General features: G+C 40.4%; 1 protein-coding gene across 1 annotated transcript in view; it reads left to right on the top strand.

Moving 5' to 3' along the window:
• LOC5505747 overlaps positions 1 to 18,093 on the top strand; it is a 48,749-nt gene that overhangs the window by 17,977 nt on the left and 12,679 nt on the right. Inside the window, exons 19-46 of the mRNA XM_001626455.3 lie at positions 5,298 to 5,491; positions 5,887 to 6,053; positions 6,349 to 6,524; positions 6,831 to 6,908; positions 6,990 to 7,165; positions 7,389 to 7,458; positions 8,048 to 8,149; positions 8,229 to 8,479; positions 8,558 to 8,666; positions 9,001 to 9,222; positions 9,406 to 9,519; positions 9,781 to 9,873; positions 10,074 to 10,211; positions 10,347 to 10,597; positions 10,759 to 10,858; positions 11,411 to 11,497; positions 11,566 to 11,849; positions 11,973 to 12,102; positions 12,605 to 12,703; positions 12,969 to 13,147; positions 13,818 to 13,890; positions 14,160 to 14,359; positions 14,627 to 14,918; positions 15,000 to 15,161; positions 15,555 to 15,774; positions 15,952 to 16,088; positions 16,460 to 16,687; positions 16,917 to 17,200. Coding sequence (XP_001626505.3) covers positions 5,298 to 5,491; positions 5,887 to 6,053; positions 6,349 to 6,524; positions 6,831 to 6,908; positions 6,990 to 7,165; positions 7,389 to 7,458; positions 8,048 to 8,149; positions 8,229 to 8,479; positions 8,558 to 8,666; positions 9,001 to 9,222; positions 9,406 to 9,519; positions 9,781 to 9,873; positions 10,074 to 10,211; positions 10,347 to 10,597; positions 10,759 to 10,858; positions 11,411 to 11,497; positions 11,566 to 11,849; positions 11,973 to 12,102; positions 12,605 to 12,703; positions 12,969 to 13,147; positions 13,818 to 13,890; positions 14,160 to 14,359; positions 14,627 to 14,918; positions 15,000 to 15,161; positions 15,555 to 15,774; positions 15,952 to 16,088; positions 16,460 to 16,687; positions 16,917 to 17,200 — 4,616 coding nt within the window. The remainder of the gene's footprint in view (positions 1 to 5,297; positions 5,492 to 5,886; positions 6,054 to 6,348; positions 6,525 to 6,830; positions 6,909 to 6,989; positions 7,166 to 7,388; positions 7,459 to 8,047; positions 8,150 to 8,228; positions 8,480 to 8,557; positions 8,667 to 9,000; positions 9,223 to 9,405; positions 9,520 to 9,780; positions 9,874 to 10,073; positions 10,212 to 10,346; positions 10,598 to 10,758; positions 10,859 to 11,410; positions 11,498 to 11,565; positions 11,850 to 11,972; positions 12,103 to 12,604; positions 12,704 to 12,968; positions 13,148 to 13,817; positions 13,891 to 14,159; positions 14,360 to 14,626; positions 14,919 to 14,999; positions 15,162 to 15,554; positions 15,775 to 15,951; positions 16,089 to 16,459; positions 16,688 to 16,916; positions 17,201 to 18,093) is intronic.

Here is an 18,093-nt window from a genome sequence, read left to right as displayed (position 1 = left end):
ACAAACTTCCGGTTCTTTATTCTCCCGCTTCATGAGCATCTCCAAATTGTTTCCCGTGAAAGTTATTCTTTAATCTCCCTATATTTGATTATTTCTATCCATCCCTCTTTTTATAAGCATTTTATTATATTCTTTCCCATTCTACGGTCGTGTTGTTATGCAAATTCGAGGGGTTAATTTATTCACCTCTGAAAAAAAAACAGCGTTCTGTTATTCGTTACATAAAAAGAAAGGAAGAAAAACAAATAACAGTTGATACTTTTGACTATTGTTTTCAATATTACCAACCAATTCCCATTCTCCAGGTAAATTGAGGTTACATCTCTGTTCGCGCGTTAACTTATACGTCAGTAATACGTGTTTTGCCAGATAATTTCGGGTTTCAGTGAAATACAGATATTGATTTATAAAGTAAAATTGTAAAAGCCACTTGAGTAATCTTCCAAACAAACATCCCAGAGAAGACGATAGCTGTTTATTCAATCTGGACAAAATATCACACTTTTAATAGGAAGAAATGTTTTTTACACCGTAACAAAGGGATGGGCGAAGCCGCTGATTAAATAAGTCGTTTGTATAAACAGTCAAAAACCGTGTGGCGGCCTCTGACTGTCTATCAATGTCACATAGCCAATTGCAATACTGATAAAGATTCGCAGATCCTCTGATCGTTAGATTACTTGGAGTTCTATGTAAAGACACTCAAGCTCATGACTACCTGCGGGTTTTCCTCGCACGCTGAGGGTCCATGCGGATCTAGTTTAGACAACCCCGCGAATACAGAGTGTGTTATCATAAGAACATGTAATAAAGACATTCGAGCTCACAAGACTCATCTTGGAATTAAGGACAGTGCCTTGCAGACAGAATCACAGTTGCTTTTAGCAAGAGTCGGTAAGTTTGCTTGATTATTGTGGTGATCATCGAGGGAGGAGTTTGCTAAGTGATGTTGCTTCTCGATGTAATAAATTTCAGTAATGTTTTTTTTACGGTCTCATCGTTAGGGATATTTGTGTGCACCGAGGAATTTCTCAGTCTTACTGTTTGTCCCCGTCACCGTGACTCTTACGGCATCAGATACCGCTGTCACAAGACACTGTGCTCAGTCCCATCTACATTTGCGAGCCATGGAAAAAAGGCGAAAGTCGACAAGGCATCTATCACTCTGTTGCAGTCAGAGCAGCTTTTTAAGCAAACCGGGCACCTCGTGCCTGTTGGATCACGTGAGTAGTCCATATCACTTGTAATTTGAAAGAATAGTTTTACCTCGCAGGGAGAGAGGGGAATCGAAGCGTCTGGTGTCTTACACTTTACTTTTTGTGTAGGAATTTGTAGGAGATGCCGAGGCGAGTTGTCATTTTCCCCCGGATCTTTACTTCTAGCGGGCACGTCTCTGGATGTAACAACCAGTTCAGAACTTTTGGTACGTAGCAATCGAGGCCGTTACATTTCTTTCCGAGTCAATGTTCCTTTCCGACATTGAATTATAATTATAAAATAGCATGAATAACTAGTATAACAATAAAAAATAGCCTCACAAAGAGCTAATTTAACATAGTCCCACCTACCTTACCTTTCCCATAGAAAATAATATAAGGTGGCAAAAAATTAGAATAGAATCAAACTGAATATCATAGCCATCTCTTCAATAGCATCTGTTGTATTGACGTTGACGCCTCTTTATTTTAAAGATTGAGAAAACGCACCATGGCGAGGGCGGTAATCGGTCATTGAGTAACGTGTCAGCCGTATCATCAACATCTACTACAAAATCCAGTTTTGAAGACGAGCCAGCGGTATGTAATGACATTGCACTTGAAACTATCAACAGGATAGAAAATTAAAGGAAAAATGTCAGAATGTACAATACTGCGACGATCTAATATATCTTAAGGGGACGGGGGAGTGCAACGATGTGAATAGATGTGAAATAAGTTATCAAAGAGGGAAATAAATTTGTGGGATTTAGCGAGGAGGTGGGGTGAACTCTCTGGATGCGCCACTTATCTTATAGATAATAAATACGGTAAAATCATTAGAAAATTTTCAAACAAAATGATATACATGCAACCATCAATCTTTTTTTCAAAGGCTGAGGAACTTCAAAGTGGCGGAAGCAATGATTCTTTGACGGAGGCGATTGGGCATCTAACGCTAGAAGACCCTACCTTTATTTTATCGGATGACCTGAGCACTCCATCATCCTCTAGCGATGTCGACGAAACCGAGGTCCGACTTCAAAAGCTCAATGAATTGCTACTCGTGTGTGGGCATTCTGATGTCAGAATCGGGAAACCAAAGAAAAAATGGTATGATCTTGGTGAGCGTGCAAGAAATGTAAATGTACAAAAGGCGGGGACTGCAATATCTTCAGTGGTTGAAGTTATTTCTCCTGAAGATGCCGGAAGTCTTTGGCGAACCGTCCTAGCCTCGCAGGAAGTAGAGCGTCGTTTGGGCGTCAAAAGTGGTGTAGATACCAAGTACCTTGAGGCCTTGGCAGAGACATATCGCAATGCTGAAAGCTGGAGTGCAAGGCGACAGATTTTGGCCATCATGGCGGACCTGGTTCCTCTAGCTCAACTCCGATCATTCATCCCGGGACTGACCGAGTATCGATACAGCATAGCACGTCGACACATCATTGAACACGGCCGCGGGGCAGCTGTCCCTAAAAGATCGATCAACAGGGTGCGGATCGATGATTCGAGACTAGATCACTTCTTGTCATTCATCACAAGCCCACACGTGATCCAAGACCTGCCGTATGGTCAACGACACCTACGCCTCACGGATGGAAGGGTGCTAGAAACACCGAATGTCATTCGCTGTTTGATTCCTATAAGAATCTACAAACAATATCAGCAGTACTGTGAGGAATCCGCACTGATACCCTTCAGCGAATCAACCGTAAGACGACTACTTACAGTATGCTCCGCATCAGTCCGGAGGTCCTTGCAGGGGCTAGATTACATCGCCGCCGACGGCGCCAAGAGTTTTGATGACTTGGTTGACATCGTGGGGCAGCTTGAAGATACCAGCATTCATTGCAGCGTAGCTTGGGTCACAGACTCCAAGCGACGGTTGAAAGAGGGGAAACACTACATAAAAACCGACTATAAGGTATATGCATGCCCATGAATATTAACCTTAAAAAGCAGGCCAACCTTTGTATAAATAACATAAACAAGCACTTTTGCCCACACTAAGGCATGCATTTACTAAAGCATTTATTCAAAGGACCAAGAACGGCAATGCCTGTTTGACCGGGCCAAGCTTGGCTACCACCAAAAAGTAGTCGGGGAGGAGCGGGTCGTACCATCTATTGGGAGCGACGCGTTAGAACCAACAAGCCGCACTTCTATATTGCCGCAAGGATGGGCGATCAAGGGAAGCAAGAAAACCGTCCGCTTCACGGCAGACCAGAAGGCCTTCTTGGATGAGATGTTCGACCGGGGACAGGAGACCGGCCACAAGATGGATCCCGGCACCGTCTCTCAGAAGATGCGGTACGCTAGAGGAGTGACAGGGGAACGCCGATTCATAATCAGCGAGTTCCTTACACCAGGCCAAGTACAGGCGTTTTTTTCCCGGAAATCAGCAAAAAGTAAAATTTCCGAGGGAACGGCACAGGATGCGGAGGCAGTAGAGGCTGCGGAGGAGGAAACCGCCTACTTCCGTACGAGAGCTGCCATCCTAGATGAGTGCCAACTAAGTCACCCGATAGAAGCGAACGGCATCGACCTGTGCCACTTATACTCCATGTCAGGGCTCACCTCTCTTTCAGTGGCCACCCTTTCCACTATCTGCAAAGAGCTGGAGCTTCAAGTGCCCGAAGCAACCCGACGCAAAGCTCCTTTTGTAGCCGCGCTCGTGGATGTTATTCAAAGTTGTAGTTGTGCAAAATAAATTCACGATTTCTCGGGGCGACTATAATTTTTCCATACTTACATAAATTAAATTTCTGAATCGATAATGTGTTCCAACAGCCTGTTGTGACGACCAGAGTAAGTTTTACAATAACTTCAATACTTTCTTTTACTAAAAAAAGAACAGCTTACGGTGAAACGGAGAGGCCACAATGTCGCAAATGTTAGCGTTCCTTATAATTTGTAAAAATTTAACAAAGACGACTCAAGAGTTTAACAAATCTACCAGTATCGCTTGTAAATTGAATAAAAACATACATATCCCCCATTTTCTTCTTTTAACCGTTGCTTTAATTAGTAATTAGCAGAATAATCTTATCGCAGTTTTGGTGAGCTAATTTATGCTTGTCGCTTTGTTTGTCACGCTATCTTTAATTACGCATGCATGGCAGCAAACAAACAGTATCACGCGAGCCTAAAAATCGCAGATAAGTGCTATAAAAAGCTATGAAACTATAACCCTTAATATTAAATTTTGCCTAAAGTATATTCCTTTTTAATTGAGCTTTCTTTTTTTTCCTGGTGTTTTGGAGGCGGTGTTTGAATGCGGGAAACCCGATACAGTAGAAGGCATTTGTTTATAATTAGGGTCAAATGGGGGTCATATTTCGGCTTGTAAAAAAGTCGGATTTTATTTGCCCCTAAATTTTATTCCACATATCGAAAGCCAAAATGATGCTCTTTTCGATGAATGCAATCATTTTTGCCAAATCCACATCACATCGGCGATATTTCACGATTATTTTAAGGCTTTTCAAAGTCATCAAAAAACATAAAATAAAATAAAATCACCTAAAATAATAAGGTGCTGACAGAACAGCTTATCTTTCAGCCTGGGAGTTCTTTATTATCTATGCTTTAGGTTTATTTAAGCGGCAGTTGTTTTATCACGCTTTGCGATTTGATTTTTAGGCTTTTTGTGACAACCACAAAATTGTCTCAAATCCGGGTGCGGGAGACGAAAAATTACTTTTTGGCTTCTATCGCCAAAAATATTTATCCAAATTGCTTCAAACTTTCACAGGATACTGAGGTCACCCATACCTATTACCAGTTTAATTTTGAGATAGGGCGCCGAAAGTTCATTTTTCCGAGAAATCTTGACGAACTGAGACGGCTGGTCTTAACACATCGTTACAAAATAGTGTGAAATGTCACAATTATGCCTTCAGTATTATCACACATTTCATCAATATAATTACCTCAATCCTTCTTCCCTGTCACAACCATGATTTCTCTTAGCCATTCTCATTTCAATATCTTCTTCCATATTTCCTTAATCGACATTAAGAACAGCAATGTCATCATCGACATGGTCATCATTATCGTTTGTAGCCTAATGGCTGTTACTTTTGTTTTAATTGATCTTAGGTAGCCTCAGTGGTGCTAGAGGGGTGTTGCGTGACGTCTGGTACAACACGGTATACAAAAGTAAGCAGTCACGCAACTTGAAAGAAAACAAAGTGTTTAACACCACCCCTACTGGATCCCACGTGATTCCAGTCCTGGATGCACCGCAAGTTTCTTTCAAGAATTACGTGCAGAGGCTTACTACAATTCTACTGGTAAATAAAGAGTCAAGTTATATTGTTTTTAAGAAGAAATGCATTCTCAAGGCTCAAGGCTCCCTCCCTCAACTTGCAGGGCTCAACCCTTTTTATATTATTTTAGACAACAGAGGCCTCTTCCTTTCCAATTTATCACTGAGTGCTGGTTGTCAACAAATGCATTGGCAAAAACTGGTAGCTGACACCTAGACGTTGGCAGAAAACGTCTGTCCTCACACAACAAACACTCTAAACCAACAATCTAAAAAACACGCTAGTTTGACAGTAAAGATCATTTATTTTTCAAAACAACGACTTTCACTTGCAATAACTGATCGTGACGAAAAATCACAATGTATTTACTGTTTGAAATAATCTTTAATAGAAAATGAATCCCTATTACTTATAACCAGGTTCCGGAATCAGGGAACTACACTTTCAACATAATTTGCGACGACATGTGCGAGTTATGGATCTCAGATGTGTACGAGCCGGGCATAGGCCATAAGCAAAAAGAGATGGTCCGAAATCAGCCACTTGCAAAATCAACGAAGCCTACAGGAATTGACACATGGAACAAGTAAGCTAGAATTGTACTGGCCATAGCTTAACAGAAAAAATGTTTATTCAACCCGCAGTCTTCGAAGTGTGGGTAAAGGCAACCCCCCAAAACAGAGTTTACGCCCAAGGAATAAGAACGCCCTTTATTGTTTATTCTAAGCTTGACTTTTACTCCCATCATTCGCTTAGACCTGGGCCAAGTATAAATGGGTGTGGGGTACATCAGTAAGGCAAACAAGCCAACAACCGACAACCTTTAATAAATAAGGGGTTCATGAAGTGTTACACTAGAATTAAAATGAATCCTCTTATAGATTTCCAAGTCAGACCGCGTCGCCAGTCTTCCTGTACAACTGCTACTTCTACAAATTTACTGTCTTCATGGCTCAGGCCTACGGTGACGACTATCTTAGGGTCGGGATGACGCTCCCAGACAACGTGACCCAAGAGAGACCCATAGAAAGAAGCCGGATGTTCAATATAGTACCAGGTATCGAGAGACTGACATAAAAATCACAAGTCCACAATAATCCCTGATAGCGAGAGACTGAGAGGTAAAACAACACTCGCAATACGTAAGAGACAGAGAAAGTCAAAGCACATGGTAATAATAATCCAGGGTACTAACAGAAGAGACAGGAAGAGAAAGCATAGATTTAAAAATCAGGAATTGGGTTTTTGGGTTATCTCTGACATTAAGGCAATACCCTGCAGGCAAAAATTATTTCTATCACCAAAACAATTGTAATACCTTCGTAGTGTTGTAATCATGACAGATTTATCATTATTTCTGTAGGGAAACGAATACTTTCAGTTCATTTTGGCAACAGCAACCATATATCAACAAAGGTCGGATCTGACATCAATATAAATGGTAAGTGCATTCCAAGAAATGAAAAAATTATCAAGTGCACTATAATCAAAGAATCTCACCTAAGATGTTCCTTTGTTTTAGGTACCTTCGAGTTCTGCTGTGAAGGCGTGTTTTGCCCGCCTGCCTTCTTGCAGCTGTCAATACATGTGTTTGATAGGCATCTGTCTATAAATAACAACACTAATATGCTGTGCAAAAAGACAAACTTCATCGTAAATCAAAACGGCAATGTCCAGCCTGGTACATATCCCGTTGAAGTAAGATATGTGCATTAACTTATTAAGAAGATTCGATACAGTTTTCCGAATTTCCAACCATCCTGTCAATCACAACTCGTATCTTCTGCAGCAGAAGATACGAGTTGTGATTGACAGGATGGTTGGGAATTAGGGAAACTGTATCGAATCTCCTTAAGATGATTTTCGTTTCTTTGTTTTGTGATTTTTTTCAATTAACGATAATCTCACCTAATCTCTATAGGTAGTCTACTCATTCGTCGGTGATAACACTACCGAAAAAAAGAATGAGATAGGAACACTGAATCTGCAACGTAAGTAACCACATGTCTAAACAACGCTGGCTGAATGAGAAACAAGCCCACACACGTTTTCACACGTCTTCTATGTTTTATTCCCACATGTACAATGGGATTTTAACTTATAGTGAAGAAGCTTTTCTATGTATTTGTACAGTTCAGGCGCGTACCCAGGATTGGCTGAGGGGGAGGGGGGGTTCCGGCACCCCGTGCACCCCCCCCCCCCTGTGTACACGTCTGCAGTTTAGTATTAGAGAGCTTAAGCAAGTCAACACGAACGGCATCAAAAACGGCGTGCGCGCTCACGAATTGCTGAAAAACGGCGTTGACGTCCGTGACAGGAAATCTAGAACGGCATTTTCCCTATTTTTACGTTCTACGCGCGCGGTCACGGACGTCAACGCCGTTTTTCCAACAATTCGTCAGTGCGCGCGCCGTTTTTGATGCCGTTCGTGTTGACTTGCTTAAGCTCTCTATTATTAGCTTTTTACCAACTGTTTCCTGCTTTCTAAGGACTCCACCACGTTGCATATACGGCTAGGTTAGCAAGTAGTATGAGCGTCTAGTGTCTCAAATATATTAAAAACTTATCCTTATTCAACAGCTGTTGTTCTAGCACATTGTCTCTTCAAGAAGGACTTTTGTGGGTGGAAGATTTTAAAAAATAAAGAAAATAGCGGCTGGAAAATAAATAACACACTACAAGGTACACATTATCTTTCCTGTAAACACTTTAGAATGATGTTACAGTATTAGTATGTAACAATATAAGTACCTTTTAACAGAGAATCATATCTACATCGACGATCAAGAGCAAGGCATCCTTATCATTCCGAGAATCCCATTTCAAGAATTCCATACAAAAGTTGGTGTTTGCCTTCAGTTCCGTTATCGTATGAGCGGCACTGAGTCCACGAAAGTTGATGTCTACAGGCTATCACCCCGAAAAAAACAGCTTGTTTGGGAAATTCAAGGATTCCATGGAAATTCCTGGAAAACAGGTCAAGTTTCTTGGCATGCCGAGCCGGATGTCCAGGTACATGATTGTCGCATGTTTGTGATATAAAATAATATTTTTCTGCAAACAAAACTAATCCAAAAACTTGCTGGTCAGATTATTTTGAATGGCACGGGTCATTTGAATGGGAGCAGGGCAATCGCCATCGCTAATGTCAGCATCACAACTCGCTCATGTGCAATAAAGCCAACCTTCAGCTTCCCAGGTGAGAAATGCACTCTTCTTACATCTTTTAACACTATCTAACAACACGCGGTACTGTGCAAAATGGTATAGAAAAAACATGCCACATTCACAATTACTATACGACAAATCCAATTATATATGTGATGTGTTTGTTGCCGCAGTATTGTCTTTACTCTCGTTTTTAGCCCGAGCTTTACTTAAAACAATGCTGATTTTTTTTACTAAGGCTTCTCATGCATACATGGTTTCAAACACAATACACTAAATAGTCTGAAGTTAATCTGCAGCAGGCGCTGGTCCTAGTCAATAATGCTAAGGTCCCAACCGTAAAATTGACACTGCTATGTTTGAAGGTCATTCCTGTGGCAGCGGCGAGTTCCAGTGTGACAATGGGAAATGCATCAGGAAGAACTTGTATTGTGACGGAGACTTCGCATGCGTGGATGGTTCAGATGAGACGCGCTGTGAGTGTCCGTCCAACATGTTCTTGTGTCCAAGTGGCGAGTGCATAATGGGCACACAACTATGTGACGGAAAAAAAGACTGTACTGATAACACAGACGAAAAGAATTGCGGTAAGCAGACATGTATTCTATACAGTACCCTGTGCGTACCGTTAGGTTGACGCATATTTCGCAGCTCACAAAACCGAATGTTTATGTGTTCGCCAATCATTTAAGGGCTCAGTAATCCCCAGGGATCAGGGCATGGCTGCGCTGTGTCGTCTATTTGTACTTACGCCTTGTTTTCTAATCCAGACAATTTCTGTAGCGGGGACTTCCAGTGCGTTCAAGGTTCTTGTATCCCGTTTGCGTCAACCTGCGCCAGCGATCAAAGTTGTCCGTCCTTCTCTAACAGCCCTGCTATTTGTGGTAACAGCACCTCATCGACATAAGTGTTGCTTGTGTTGTCGCCTATGTCGTTATTGTCGCTGTTTTCCCTGCAATTGCTGTAATCTTTGTCGCTGTGGATCTTATCGGCTTCGTTGCCAACGTCATGGTTAATATTGCTGTGTTCATTGTTGTTGTTGTTGTCGCTGTGTGGTCAGCGCCTACTGGTGCTGATACTTATCTGTCAACACGCGCGCTTTGGCATCTCTTCTGAAAAAAACTACTGATATTATTCTGTTATAGCCCTGTCGCCCGGTTGCTCCTTGGATAATCTAGCCTGCACAGTGAACACGGCCAGTGACCCGGATATTCATCGACGCTGCAAGTCACTCATTAGTACGTTACTAACGTGGGGAAATTAATTCAAATATATAAATATCAGAATGATACAATGATTTCTCTCAGCATTTCTTAGGCATTCTATATCATAGGGATTTTTTAAGGGCAGCAAAAATGCGCCAATTTTCATGTCTAAAAGTATAAATATATATATAGTGTGTAAATTCCCTACAGTGGTATGCCGTCTTCTTTTACAGGTCACTGCTATTTCGATACTGGATTCTGTGGACTTGATCACAGCGCCGATGATGACTTCCATTGGGTAGCTCGGGCTGATACTACATTAACTGACAAAACCGGGCCTTTGTTCGATCATGACAAAATGTCTAAAGAAGGTGATGTGATTCTCTTATGCTGCAACACATCAGTCTCCTGATATAGTTCCGAAACCTTTTTGTTCATAACAAAACAGTGAAAGTCTCAATACAATTTTATCATAATTGGCTACTGATGATTTCTTTCAAATATAGGTCACTATGTGTATATCGAAGCTTCAGGACGAAAACGGGGTGACAGGGCACGTCTGGTAAGCGGCGAGCTTGATGCTAATGAGACCGTGTGCCTACAGTTCTGGTACCACATGTATGGCAAGGATATTGGACAACTCCGAGTACTAGTCAAAACCAACACGTCAGAGACAGTTGTATGGCAACAAGAGGGTAACCATGACAACATGTGGCTATTTGCCCAAAGTACTTTGTATAGTACCGATACTTACAAGGTGAGTGGTATATTAAAATATATCCATTAGAAATCTTGAAAATCTTTTGATGTGTCCCTTTTGCTCGTTCTACGCCCTTTCTAAACATGTAGAGGATAAAAACAATAAAAGTAAAAATTTATCAGGTTTAAATTTTCCTTATTGTTTTTTTCGTCTTTAAGTTTGTAATAGAGGGTGTGACCACTGGAGGTATAAGGGGCGACATTGCAGTGGACGACGTCTCTATGATTCTCACCTCCTGTGAGACTATTACAAAGCAAAGTAAGTAGGGCTACTCAACACAAAGCTTTCACATCTGTTGCAAAAGTTTTGGGTTGGTAGGGAGGACGAAGGTAGATTTTGTCGGTTTTACAAAAGCAGATTTTTTCTTATACGGTCTTGGAAACCTTGATACGCACCTTATGCCATACTAACGCTTATTTAGCGGCAACCTACTACGCGGCCAGGTCACGTAGTCGCTAAATATCCATTTCTTACTCTGTATTCGTACCTTACGCCTTCCTGAGATTGGGCTCGTAGAAAAAAATATACATAATACACAAAAACTGGAATTCGGTTCTGCCAAATTTTCGTCTTTAATAAGACTTCTGCCCTGAAGAAGTCTTATTAAAAACAAAAATTTGGCAGAGTCGAATTCCAGTTTTTGGTGTGTTGTATTCATCCTTCTGGTTTACGAACACGACTATTTGGGCTTTTTGTATTTAAGGTTATTTGCATTTTTAACAAAATACATATATATATATATATAATTATCAATTAGGGCTGTCTCTCATCATCTCCCTCTGAGTTTCTAAATTTCTGTTTCGGTTACAGCCTCGCCTGATTGCTACTTTGAAGGTGGCAAATGCGACTGGACAAGTGAAAAGCCGTGGAAGCAGCGAAAATCTACTGTTCGCAAAGGTGTAACCGCAATATATTTATTTCAATAATATACACTTGAATAACCTTTGACTATCATCTTTTTAAAGGTGGATGCATGTTTTTGGGATCATACCATGCAATCAGAGGACCGAAGTCCTTATCGAGCCCCACTATCAACACTTACTCGTCACACGAGTGGAAATGTTTACGCTTCTGGTACTATATTCAATCCGTTGACCTTCTCCGTCAGTATGTTAACCATTATACCCCTGAGCTTCAAGTTTACTTCAAGGACAACGCAGAGAATGATACAAAGATTTATGATTCGGTTGATCAACGTTTGAACGAATGGATATTTGTTCAACGACCGATAGGACAAAGAGTAAAACAGGTGAGCGAACGCTAAAAGAGGTGTTTTATACTCAGACCAGATTTAAAAATCTTTTTGAAAGTCATGCCAGCGTAAATTAGTCACGTGCTATGGTTGCTTTAACGATGTATATTGTATATAAAGGTCATATTCGTAGGAACGGTACCACACGAGCATTCCTTCGTGCGCGCTGTCTTTGTGGACGACGTGTCATTTTTAAAGGACACATGTGGAGATATTCCTGCACCACATTCTCTGTTAGTGGCTAAACAAAGTACGTATTATCGTGCCCATAACTTCGCTATATTCTCATTACCATAAATACTTAGGATCAGTCTACAAATAGCCCTAAAATTCACAAATAATTTGTTTGTCTTAATCTATTCATATCATCTCTCCAATTATATATATAATATTTTTGGATGGTGGTTACAACTTCAAGTCGAAACAAGTCTCTATGAAATACTATACTAGACTGTCCTAAATATCTTCCATTTCTTCCCCGGAGGGAAAACCTGACATTTCCTGACGAGGAGGGTCGGATCATTCTACATGAGCAGGAGTTTTTTTGTGTGTGGCTAAACTTTAAAGTCACTGCCTTGATGGGGCGTGTTTGTGGGGCTGTTTGAAAAAACTAAAGTGTAGCGTCAAATAACAATCACCATCTTGTTTTGCTTGTACACGCACCCTAGTGCAGAATACCCCTCCTCTCAAACCAAAGGGCAGCTGGTTTTACATATAACAGTCAATGATTATGTTGTATTTTTACTTTTAAGCTGCTCTTGCTCCAGTACTGATAAAGAGTTCCATAACCTTCTGGCTAGAGAGTCCAGCCGTTTTGTACGCAATTCCAGGAGGAAAACTTCGAGTGAAAGGTACATCTGCCCTTAAAAGCGATAACAAGCTAATTACCAAACGTCAATCGAAAGCAATTAGTGACTTTTTTATGAGATTAGACTGTGTTTTGTCTTCTTTAGTGTGTCAGTGTTCTTTTTTAACCTCGAGGGACCTTTATACGCATTGTATAGTATGCAATTATTTGATAGCACAGGACTTGGCTTGCTTCGCTTAGTTCTGTGAGCCTGGTTTGAATGTGAAAAGTTGCAGCGTGCTATGCATTAATTAAATTATCATTTTAAGTTTGCTTTAAGTACTGTTCGCTCGGTCTTCCTTGTTCGGGCTGCGGACGGCGTGTGTATGTAAGCGCAGGCGCTACAAGTGTCTACATAACCAGTAGCCTTACCCCAGACTGCTTGCCAAAGTGCACTATAACAGAGGTGACAGTTGGTAATACTACGAGAGGCTTGCAACATTTGCAGGTAGGTTTATAATATTCAAAAGACGCATGCAAACAGTGCAAATATCGCCCAAAATCGCTGGCAAAGCCCTCGAAGCAAAGGAAATGTTGGCGAACTGTCTGAGATTGAGGAAGTTCTACAGCACCTGAAACTAAGTTGGCTGATGATGATATGTCACATGAAGTGAAAACAGAGCCATTATTACCAGCCCCAAAGATGCCGTCTGGCATAAAAGGCATATCCCTTGGGCTAGGAGCCATCCCCTAGCTCAAGGCCCACAGTCAGTATTCATCGACCTGCTAGTAAAGCCTTGTACAAACAATTTATAATAATTCATATTGTATCGTATGATTTTAAAACCAGCCATTTCCACCTATATCAATAAGCTCGCATTATCATAAAAAAACTTTGTTTGGCTGCTATACCGGTGTATGTGAGAATTCCAACACCCTATATAATATGTTAACACCAACGAACATCATGCTGTATGTCTCGTAGTTTTCCAAAGATGCTGCTGGTACCTATCAAAGGGGGAACTGGGCGCTATATTTCAATGGACAGGAAAATGCTAGCTTAATATTTGCCACAGTTAAACAATTCTTTATTTATTAGGTTCTAAAAAAATTCATGCATATTGATTGTTATATATTAGAAAGTGATGAAAAGTAACTGGTTCTAATTTGATTTTTAGATGTCTGAAATCATTTTATGTACCTGCAAATCAAACAACTATTCATCAAACATCGGAAAAATAAACATGATTGGTAAGTGCCCCAGCGTTTAAATTGCAGAATTTACAAATTGGTATTTAGGAAATTTATAGAACTCCTCCGTAGTCACTTTTCTATTTAAAATTGCTTTGACCAACTTGCATAGATATTGGTAGTGCGATACAAAAACTTGTTGAGTGGGATGAGATCCTCCTGCTACTGTGATTGTTTGAACAAGCAAGTCTATACTCTCACACACTAGCGCTTGAATTGGGTTTACTTTGTCAATGTCCATGGAAGTATACAATATCCTTTCTCAACAGATCTCTGCCAAAATTTCGGGCTCGAGGCAGGGACACTCCTCGGATGGACACGCATCGGTGGTTCTGCGTTTGACAATCAGCCAACATACGGCGACAATCCTTTCCACAGGGGGGAGGGGAGTGCAGGCCTTGATGGAAACTGGTGGATATCGACTTACGAGGATAGACCATCAACCTCGAAGCCCGTAGGTGGTTACCAGGTAAAGTAATATTCTATAGATTTAGATGAGCCATAGCTTTAAAAAGAGGCAGTCGAAAACAGCCTGCAAAATTCAGAAAATTCAGGAAGACAATTGTTTTCAATTCTGAAAGACAGACTTTTAAAATCGAAAGTTATTTGCATAAGCCTACTACTTTTTCTTGTCAGTATGGCATATCCACAGAATGGTTAATAACTCACTGTCTTTTGAAGTCTTGATAACTTTCTGTTTATTGTTACAAATAAACGGTTACATTTGTATTCCAAGGGCAATGATCCGGTCGGTATTCTGAAGTCTCAGACGTTCGTGATCTTGGGATCAACTATAAGTTTCTTGATTGGAGGTGGCTGTGACATAGATGTTGTCCGGGTTGAATTGGTAGTGGAAGGCAAAGCCGTAAGAAGAGCGACCGGACAATGCAAGCCTGCAATGACAAGGACCACCTGGAATGTCACGCAATTCATGACGCGCAAGGCTTTCTTAGTTGTTATGGATATGTCATCGAGTAGCCATGGATACATCAATTTTGATGACTTGCAAGGGAATATTGGCTGTTCAGGTAATATTTATTTTTTGTTCATCAATTCTTTCATAAAGACTTGACTTACCTAAGCTACCATACTTAACGGATATATTTCAGAAATCATTCAAAGATGTGATAAATCATTGCCATGGTGCGGATGGCAAACGGAATCTAGCAGCGACGAGGGCGCATGGGTAGCACCCTTGGGTGATGTCATAAAAAGCTACAACAAGTATCTGGACAAGTTAGATGCTGAACTGAACAAGACGTCTATGTCTGGTAAGTTGTAGCTGGGAAGCTGCTGTTTTTGGTAAACTATTGTATAGCTAGCAAGACTGGAGACAAGGTATAAGGTAAAATTAAGAGTGCTTGCTTTATAAACTTGGAATTGGAGTAACATTTTCGTGCATGGGATCCAATATAATTTTAAACATAAGTCAGCAGTCAGCAGTAGTCACAGTTTGACCCAGAACAATCTCGCACATGACTTTTCTCTTAAATAAAAGCTATGTCAAATGTCTAACAAGATAAGAGCGAATTAAATGACTGGGGCTAAGCTTCGCCTGGATTTGGCCCTCTCCGCACTTCTTTGTCTGTTTTTCTTTCTTTTTATTACTGTATATTTGTGGAGGAAGCCTCTAAATCCGTAGCTGCTTGTTATCTTATTCACAGGTTCCCACGACTTTCAAGTCCCAATTTACGCCGACACTAATCAGGACCCTATTAGAATAGACATACCAGCTTTACAAACAGAATACTTCACTCTGTGTTTCTGGCTAAGGACCATACATCCTGGCTTCTACATCGAGTACTCCATAACCAACTTACACGATGATTTGGTACAACTTAACGTCTCAGATAAAGTTCACATAAAGGCTTTAACAAAAGCACAGTAAGTCAGATTTTTTTCTTTCAATTTCTCTTTAGGAAGGTACACCTATACAGACATGTTTTTTGCATTCTCATTTGAATCCGTAGTGATATTAGAATGCTGACCGTTCTTTTCGCAATCTCCTACTAAGTGTTACCTATGTAGACATATATTTTTAACATTGTTCTCATGTTACAGTTCAGTTCAGCGAGACCTCGGTGATAACTCTTGGCACCTGGTTTGTGTGGAGTGGTTTAGGATGTTACAAGTTAAATTGTATATAGACGGAGAGGAAGAACTGAATTTTACGAGAGAAGAATTATCCAGGATTACTGGTAATGACAGTACAGTTATACATAATTGAGGGTGTTGTTGCGAGGAGCCGCAAAATAGGAAACTCTTCTCAATGCACCGGGTCAGGTCAGCTTGGGGATTAGTTTAGAAGTATAAAAATCTGGCTATGTACATGGGACTGTGAATAAGCACGTTAAACAAGAGGTTTTGTCTCTTTAAAGAGTGAATCAGTGAAAGTGCTTGCACACTTACTTGACGGGTTGTGATTTGTATGTTAAGCACGGGTTAAGAGTATGTCCACATAAATCGCGCTAGAGAAACACTTTCCATTTACATTGAGGTTAAATGAGAGCGTTTTTAGAAACATAGACTATGATGGAAATATAAAATAAGTATATATTTCAATTATCAGGTGAAAGTGGAAAGATTGTATTTGGCCACCGCACATCTGTCAGGGAACTCGATGCTTTAGGTTACGTTAGCAGCTTAAACGTCTGGTCAAGCCCTCTTTTTTCACGGCGAATCAAAAGCATGTCAATAGGTTGTGGACAAGAAAGGGAGGACTTGGTATCATGGCAGGATATTGGGAAAATGCCAAACCTCGAGAAGGCCAAACCAGCTGAGTGTAAAACAAGAAATGGTGAGTAAAACCATGATCTACATGTTTCAGCTAGGATCTGAAATATAGGATAGCTCAGCGTAAAGGCTCAACTAATGATGAATGATACCTTTCGAAATCAATACTAGAGGCATTTTCTTAGACATTCGTTCGCTCCTGATATTGTATTTTCCTAACTTCCCTTACATTAACTGCTATATAGAAGGGAATGACTAACAAGACCCGCTATATCGTTTTTTTATGTAACCAGTTGAAGACAGCTTTGTCCTGCTAAGTAAATTCAAAACTGCCAGTCCAAGAAACCGCATCCTCTCCGACATTGCAACAGGCCCAGAGTATAAACGATCACTTGAGTCGCCGTACCAGTGCCTCACTTTTCGGTACATGATGCGAGGGGACGGCGCGCGAAGCCTGTCGGTATACCAACAGCTGAAGTCATCACCCAGTAAACAGCTCATCTGGACGACGTCTTCGGGCTATAAGGCCGAATGGAATTATGGGGAGGTCCCAATAAGCTCCGTAGACTCATATAAGGTGAACAATACTTTTATCTTTATTCGGATTTGCGATATTGCGCATCTTGCCAAACAAACAAGAAACTCTGCAGGCTCGCCGAAATTTAAATCTGAAAAGATCTCGTAGTTCGAAGGTTTTGCTTGCACTTCTTGGGGATGCGTAAAAAATAAAATTGAGTGTGTACTTTTTCTTTCTTTGTTTTACTTTTTGTAACTTCGTTTTACCTTTATTTAAATAATTTAAGTGTTAAAATGACTTCGGAGACACTTTTTCCGGTACTAATATTGCTCTCATGTTCTTGAGAAACTATTTCAGCCAGATTACTTGCGAATTACTTACGAACAAAATCATAAATGATCATTATTCAATTAATTACAACCCAAATTTGTGCTCAAAACTAACACAAACCAAGTTACGTTTCTTCCATTTTGTCAGTATAGACGGAAATTGTATGATAGTTGTGCGCAAAATAGTGGGAATATTTGATTAGTTCTCTCATTCGATTTTTCATAACAATGAAATATTTAACATTCATGAGAAGTGATATCTCATTATTGATTTAGAGGACAATACAACCTAAAATATGTGTCCGATTTCTGGTAAATGGAGAGTTATTTCAATATAGGTTTGATAATTGTATGGGATTCTGAACAGTTCATAAAAAATGTGATAGCTACGAATTGCTCTACCAGCAATCATTCAAAAGAAAATTGATATCATACTCCGATTAATATCAATCTCCAATTGATTCCTATGAATGACACCCAAAAAACCCTGATAAAAAACGCTGTAAATTAGTTTTATTTATTGGAACATTTCCAATAAGTAAACCAGATGAAAAAGACTATCATAGTGCAGAGTTCCAGGACATTCGCCTTCGAAATAACCGAAATATCATTCTCAAAATTCCA

This window comes from Nematostella vectensis, chromosome 5, assembly GCF_932526225.1.
Source record: "Nematostella vectensis chromosome 5, jaNemVect1.1, whole genome shotgun sequence".
Classification (NCBI taxonomy): Eukaryota; Metazoa; Cnidaria; class Anthozoa; order Actiniaria; family Edwardsiidae; genus Nematostella; species Nematostella vectensis.
Note: the sequence above shows the minus strand (reverse complement) of the source record. Positions and strands in the feature narration are given on the sequence as shown.